Genomic DNA, 7,413 nt, shown 5'->3' with positions numbered 1-7,413 from the left:
GTTTCCTTCCTATAGCCTGGGTACCAGTCTGTTTCTATAGCCTTCCTATAGCCTGGGTACCAGTCTGTTTCCTTCCTATAGCCTGGGTACCAGTCTGTTTCTATAGCCTTCCTATAGCCAGGCTAACAGTCTGTTTCTATAGCCTTCCTATAGCCTGGGTACCAGTCTGTTTCTATAGCCTTCCTACAGTCTGGGTACCAGTCTGTTTCCTACTTATAGCCTGGGTACCAGTCTGTTTCCTTCCTATAGCCTGGGTACCAGTCTGTTTCCTTCCTATAGCCTGGGTACCAGTCTGTTTCCTTCCTATAGCCTGGGTACCAGTCTGTTTCTATAGCCTTCCTATAGCCTGGGTACCAGTCTGTTTCCGTCCTATAGCCTGAGTACCAGTCTGTTTCCTTCCTATAGCCTGAGTCCCACTCTGCTTTTAGCTGTTCGTCATCATGGTGTGTTTGACCTATAAAACAGGACTGAGAATAAAGCTGTTACACTGACAGTCCTGTTCTCAGGACAGAACCCCCATCCAGCCAATCCTGTAGGGACCATCATCCTGGGCTACAGTAGACTTCAGGCTTCATGATTTACTGTCTGCTTTTACTACATTGTCCTGACCTGTGGATGTGAGGAGGAGGGAGAGAGAGAGGGAATGAGATAGAAAGAGAGAAAGGGGATAGTCTAGTTGTAGGGGATAGTCTAGTTGTTGTCCCCTCATAACTTCCTACCTCCTGCTGTTATGACTATCCCCTCATATCCTCCTGCTCATATCCCCAGATCTCTTTCTCTCATTCCCTCTCTTTCCCCCTCTCTCTCTCTCTCTCTCTCCCTCCTCCTCACATCCATATGAGGGGATAGTCATAACAGCAGGAGGTAGGAAGATATCAAATGTATTTATGAAGCCAATCAAATGTATTTATAAAGCCCTTTTTATATCAGCAGATGTCACAAAGTGCTGTACAGAAACCCAGCCTAAAACCCCAAACAGCAAGCAATGCAGATGTAGAAGCACGGTGGCTAGGAAAAACTCCCTAGAAAGTCAGGAACCTAGGAAAAAACCTAGAGAGGAACCAGGCTCTGAGGGGTGGCCAGTCCTCTTCTGGCTGTACTGGGTAGAGAGGAACCAGGCTCTGAGGGGTGGCCAATCCCCTTCTGGCTGTACTGGGTAGAGAGGAACCAGGCTCTGAGGGGTGGCCAGTCCTCTTCTGGCTGTACTGGGTAGAGAGGAACCAGGCTCTGAGGGGTGGCCAGTCCTCTTCTGGCTGTACTGGGTAGAGAGGAACCAGGCTCTGAGGGGTGGCCAGTCCCCTTCTGGCTGTACTGGGTAGAGAGGAACCAGGCTCTGAGGGGTGGCCAGTCCTCTTCTGGCTGTACTGGGTAGAGAGGAACCAGGCTCTGAGGGGTGGCCAGTCCCCTTCTGGCTGTACTGGGTAGAGAGGAACCAGGCTCTGAGGGGTGGCCAGTCCTCTTCTGGCTGTACTGGGTAGAGAGGAACCAGGCTCTGAGGGGTGGCCAGTCCCCTTCTGGCTGTACTGGGTAGAGAGGAACCATAATAATAATAATAATAACCCCGGTGGGGAACTGTATTCAAATAGTTTTACAAGGTAGTCTGTTTTTGGGATCTGCATTCAAATAGTTTTAAAAAGTAGTCTGTTTTTGGGATCTGTATTCAAAGAGTTTTAGTCCAATTGTTCCCTCTGAAAAGGAGTTATCCCAGGTCTGATGTCACAACGAGTAGTTACAACTAGAGTTATCCCAGGTCTGATGTCACAACGAGTAGTTACAACTAGAGTTATCCCAGGTCTGATGTCACAACGAGTAGTTACAACTAGAGTTATCCCAGGTCTGATGTCACAACGAGTAGTTACAACTAGAGTTATCCCAGGTCTGATGTCACAACGAGTAGTTACAACTAGAGTTATCCCAGGTCTGATGTCACAACGAGTAGTTACAACTAGAGTTATCCCAGGTCTGATGTCACAACGAGTAGTTACAACTAGAGTTATCCCAGGTCTGATGTCACAACGAGTAGTTACACTAGAGTTATCCCAGGTCTGATGTCACAACGAGTAGTTAAGACTAGAGTTATCCCAGGTCTGATGTCACAACGAGTAGTTAAACTAGAGTTATCCCAGGTCTGATGTCACAACGAGTAGTTACGACTAGAGTTATCCCAGGTCTGATGTCACAACGAGTAGTTACAACTAGAGTTATCCCAGGTCTGATGTCACAACGAGTAGTTACAACTAGAGTTATCCCAGGTCTGATGTCACAACGAGTAGTTACAACTAGAGTTATCCCAGGTCTGATGTCACAACGAGTAGTTACAACTAGAGTTATCCCAGGTCTGATGTCACAACGAGTAGTTACAACTAGAGTTATCCCAGGTCTGATGTCACAACGAGTAGTTACGACTAGAGTTATCCCAGGTCTGATGTCACAATGAGTAGTTACAACTAGAGTTATCCCAGGTCTGATGTCACAACGTGTAGTTACGACTAGAGTTATCCCAGGTCTGATGTCACAACGAGTAGTTACAACTAGAGTTATCCCAGGTCTGATGTCACAACGAGTAGTTACAACTAGAGTTATCCCAGGTCTGATGTCACAACGAGTAGTTACAACTAGAGTTATCCCAGGTCTGATGTCACAACGAGTAGTTACAACTAGAGTTATCCCAGGTCTGATGTCACAACGAGTAGTTACGACTAGAGTTATCCCAGGTCTGATGTCACAACGAGTAGTTACAACTAGAGTTATCCCAGGTCTGATGTCACAACGAGTAGTTACAACTAGAGTTATCCCAGGTCTGATGTCACAACGAGTAGTTACAACTAGAGTTATCCCAGGTCTGATGTCACAACGAGTAGTTACAACTAGAGTTATCCCAGGTCTGATGTCACAACGAGTAGTTACAACTAGAGTTATCCCAGGTCTGATGTCACAACGAGTAGTTACGACTAGAGTTATCCCAGGTCTGATGTCACAACGAGTAGTTACAACTAGAGTTATCCCAGGTCTGATGTCACAACGTGTAGTTACGACTAGAGTTATCCCAGGTCTGATGTCACAACGAGTAGTTACAACTAGAGTTATCCCAGGTCTGATGTCACAACGAGTAGTTACAACTAGAGTTATCCCAGGTCTGATGTCACAACGAGTAGTTACAACTAGAGTTATCCCAGGTCTGATGTCACAACGAGTAGTTACAACTAGAGTTATCCCAGGTCTGATGTCACAACGAGTAGTTACGACTAGAGTTATCCCAGGTCTGATGTCACAACTAGAGTAGTTACGACTAGAGTTATCCCAGGTCTGATGTCACAACGAGTAGTTACAACTAGAGTTATCCCAGGTCTGATGTCACAACGAGTAGTTACAACTAGAGTTATCCCAGGTCTGATGTCACAACGAGTAGTTACAACTAGAGTTATCCCAGGTCTGATGTCACAACGAGTAGTTACGACTAGAGTTATCCCAGGTCTGATTTGTTGCAGTGTTTTTTGTTCCAGTACTCAATGACTATCTTGTCTCTCTGTTTTCTCTCCTCCAGTCTGTAATGTGGACTCCATGCTCCTGTTCCCGTCAACTTCCTCTGAGAACTACGTCACCTTCTCCCGGAGCTTCCCTGCTCTTCCAGAACTCTCCGTGTGCCTGTGGCTCCGCGTCGACGTCGGGTACGTAGGAACGCTCCTCTCTTACGCCACGGAAGACAACGACAACAAACTAGTCCTGTACGGACGCAACTCCTCCTCCTCCTCTTCCTCCACCCCCAGCCGAGCAACCCTGGACTTCGTGGTGGGAGACCCTGCGTACCGTGAGCTCCCTGTGGACTCTGTGCTGGATGGGTGCTGGCACCACCTCTGTGTCCTCTGGTCCTCGATCCAGGGACGATTCTGGCACTACACCGACCGGCGCCTGACCTCCGCAGGGTCACGGTTCAGGAAGGGTTACGAGGTGCCGGGAGGGGGGATAGTGGTGCTGGGAGCAGAGCAGGACAGCCAGGGGGGAGGGTTTGATCCCACCGAGGGGTTTGTGGGGCGCCTGGCGGGGTTCACCGTGTGGGACAGGGTGTTGAGTCCTGGGGAGGTGACAGGGGTGGCTATGGGGAGGGGGGTACCCCGGGGGGTGGTGCTCGAGTTGGGGGACGTTGACGGAGTTCATGGAGAGGTGCAGCAGGTAGCCTGCGAGTGCCTGGAACACTGTAGCTGAGACGTCTGATTCCAAACCGACCCTCATCCCTCATCCCTCATCCCTCGTCCATCCCTCATCCCCTGTCCCTCGTCCCTCATCCCTCATCCCTCGTCCCTCATCCCTCGTCCCTATAGGAACTCCTAGATCTACGGTGTGGTCCTTTAGGGCAGAGTGGAATGGTTTTTACTCCTCTGTACTTGATTAATCAATTAAGGTAATTGATTTCCCCTCACCTGGTTGTCCAGGTCTTAATTGTGCGTCAATTAAAAATAAATGATAACAAATAACAGCAACCAGCCTGGGGGGTTGACTTGGGATTCAGCTGTCTAAATGTTTTAATATTAATCAATTAACTTCCAGGGAGAATGAAGACCGGCAGAACTGCCCTTCGGACTTAATGTGGACCTGTATTGAAAGAGGAACCCTTCTCTAACCTTAAACAGTGCCACTGACACACTGTAAAATGAGCATGTGGATGAAAGCCATTAATTATTACTTAAAGCAATGTGGTTATATGGCTAAACAAAGACTATTTCATGTCATATATATTGTTACCCAGCAACAGACAGAGAGAGAGACAGACTATTTCATGTCATATATATTGTTACCCAGCAACAGACAGAGAGAGAGACAGACTATTTCATGTCATATATATTGTTACCCAGCAACAGACAGAGAGAGAGACAGACTTACAGACAGACAGATACAGACTTAGACAGAGAGACAGACAGATACAGACTTAGACAGAGAGAGAGACAGACAGAGACAGACAGACAGAGACAGAGAGAGGCAGACAGACAGAGACAGACAGACAGAGAGAGGCAGATTGCTCTGTTATAAAATCAACAGACTAGCGGCTAGTTGACCAACTGATATCTGATGTCGGTTATTATCATGCTAATAAATCAAGATTATGTCAGTTGGAGCTGCTCTCCACTCTACTGGATATATAACAGTCATCATTCATGAGACAAATGATCCTTTATCTATAAACATTGATTCACTCAGTTCGTTTGAATTTGTTTGTATGTCTTTGTTATGCATGGTTTCGTCTTGTCAGTATATTAGTTCACTTGAGAGGGAAAAACATCGTTTTTTTTCTGTAGCCTGCTTCAACTATTTCAATTTCCAAGGTCCTTGATGTAAAGACTGCTACAAATACCTAGATTATTCAATAATTAACCACCAACATGTAAACCATCAGGTCTTCATAATATGACATCGATATCATTTCCTGGCTCTTATGCTGTAAAATAATGTTAAAAATGCGTCTTCCTCTCCCTCTGTTTTTGGTCTCAGCTGTCAGTTAGAGAACTACAATTCCCAGAAATCCATGCGAATAACAGTTGTGTTTGACCCTGTGTGCCACCGGTAGAAACCATCACGAGTTCGCTTATGATTTTAGTCATGTGGAATATCTTAAAGTTCCCTCTATACGTCCTCACTCATCTCTCCTTATCTCCTTTTCAAAACCAATTGGAGGAGATGGTCAGAGGGGCGGGACCTCTGGATTTGTCCACCAATGGGTTTTCAGAAGGAGACGAGGAGAGAGGACGCGAGGCGGAACTCATTGAGATCCTCCCATAAAGGAAGCTAGAATGAGAGGTGGTTAAACCAGACACAACTGCAAAATAAAAACTCTCTCACTGATTGAGAGAGTGGAGAACTACCGCGAGTAAACATGGCCAATATCACGAAGAAAGTGTCGTGGTCGAGCCGGGGTGACGAGTCCGGTGGCGGCGAGAGAACCCCACTTCTCAACGGCTCCGAAGAGGTCCGGTACAGCAGACAGGTAAAGGCCAGCATGCGACCACAAGCTGAACTGTCTAACGCTGCCAATATGTGCCAGCTAGGTATCCATGATGTTGTCTAAGAGTAAAACATGATGTTATGTTTTGCTATGAGATTCATGTTAAAAGAACAAGTGCCCCGTTTGTGGGTTTGTTGCATGCAGGTGTTTGCAAATGCTGCAAACAACAACAACAACAACAACAACAAAAGCAAACGTCACAGGATGGAGTTGGAGGATGCTTTTCAGACAAGCACGTTTTTTTTTTAGAAGTTTTAATAAATCGATGCCCCATTTTAACAATATGCCAAAGACTGGCAGACCTAAGAAGAATAGCTACAGAAAAAGAGTAATCTTCAAACCAGAGTTTCAGAATAGAACCTTATTAAGTTAATAACAAACACTGAACTCCGACTATTCAGGGAATCAGCCTTTAATTAAGCCTGTAGATTCTGCTCGTTGCGTCAAATCACCACTTCCTATTAAGTTACACTGTCATTATGACTTGAGTTAGTACCGCTTAATGCATGTTACGTAAATTACACAGTCATTATGACTTGAGTTAGTACCGCTTAATGCATGTTACGTAAATTACACTGTCATTATGACTTGAGTTAGTACCGCTTAATGCATGTTACGTAAATTACACTGTCATTATGACTTGAGTTAGTACCGCTTAATGCATGTTACGTAAATTACACTGTCATTATGACTTGAGTTAGTACAAATGACTGCTAGATGTTAATATGTGTTACTTCAATTACACAGGAATTATACATGATAACTGAGCTGTTAGTACTACTGACTACTGAATGTTAATACATGATAACTGAGCTGTTAGTACTACTGACTACTGAATGTTAATACATGATAACTGAGCTGTTAGTACTACTGAATGTTAATACATGATAACTGAGCTGTTAGTACTACTGAATGTTAATACATGATAACTGAGCTGTTAGTACTACTGAATGTTAATACATGATAACTGAGCTGTTAGTACTACTGAATGTTAATACATGATAACTGAGCTGTTAGTACTACTGAATGTTAATACATGATAACTGAGCTGTTAGTACTACTGAATGTTAATACATGATAACTGAGCTGTTAGTACTACTGAATGTTAATACATGATAACTGAGCTGTTAGTACTACTGAATGTTAATACATGATAACTGAGCTGTTAGTACTACTGACTACTGAATGTTAATACATGATAACTGAGCTGTTAGTACTACTGAATGTTAATACATGATAACTGAGCTGTTAGTACTACTGAATGTTAATACATGATAACTGAGCTGTTAGTACTACTGAATGTTAATACATGATAACTGAGCTGTTAGTACTACTGAATGTTAATACATGATAACTGAGCTGTTAGTACTACTGAATGTTAATACATGATAACTGAGCTGTTAGTACTACTGAGCTGT

General features: G+C 44.6%; 2 protein-coding genes across 3 annotated transcripts in view; both read left to right on the top strand.

Annotated features, from left to right (window-relative positions):
• The window catches only part of LOC121845622 (pentraxin-4), a 13,224-nt gene extending 8,032 nt beyond the window's left edge, over positions 1–5,192 (top strand). Inside the window, exon 2 of the mRNA XM_042317196.1 lies at positions 3,545–5,192. Coding sequence (XP_042173130.1) covers positions 3,545–4,203 — 659 coding nt within the window. The 3' untranslated portion in view covers positions 4,204–5,192. The remainder of the gene's footprint in view (positions 1–3,544) is intronic.
• Positions 5,193–5,754: 562 nt separating this feature from the next.
• clcn7 (chloride channel 7) overlaps positions 5,755–7,413 on the top strand; it is a 56,596-nt gene continuing 54,937 nt past the window's right edge. For both annotated transcript variants that reach the window (XM_042317194.1, XM_042317195.1), the window contains exon 1: positions 5,755–5,977. In XM_042317194.1, coding sequence (XP_042173128.1) covers positions 5,867–5,977 — 111 coding nt within the window. In that variant the 5' untranslated portion in view covers positions 5,755–5,866. The remainder of the gene's footprint in view (positions 5,978–7,413) is intronic.

This window comes from Oncorhynchus tshawytscha, unplaced genomic scaffold (genome assembly GCF_018296145.1).
Source record: "Oncorhynchus tshawytscha isolate Ot180627B unplaced genomic scaffold, Otsh_v2.0 Un_scaffold_2711_pilon_pilon, whole genome shotgun sequence".
Lineage (NCBI taxonomy): Eukaryota > Metazoa > Chordata > Actinopteri > Salmoniformes > Salmonidae > Oncorhynchus > Oncorhynchus tshawytscha.
Note: the sequence above shows the minus strand (reverse complement) of the source record. Positions and strands in the feature narration are given on the sequence as shown.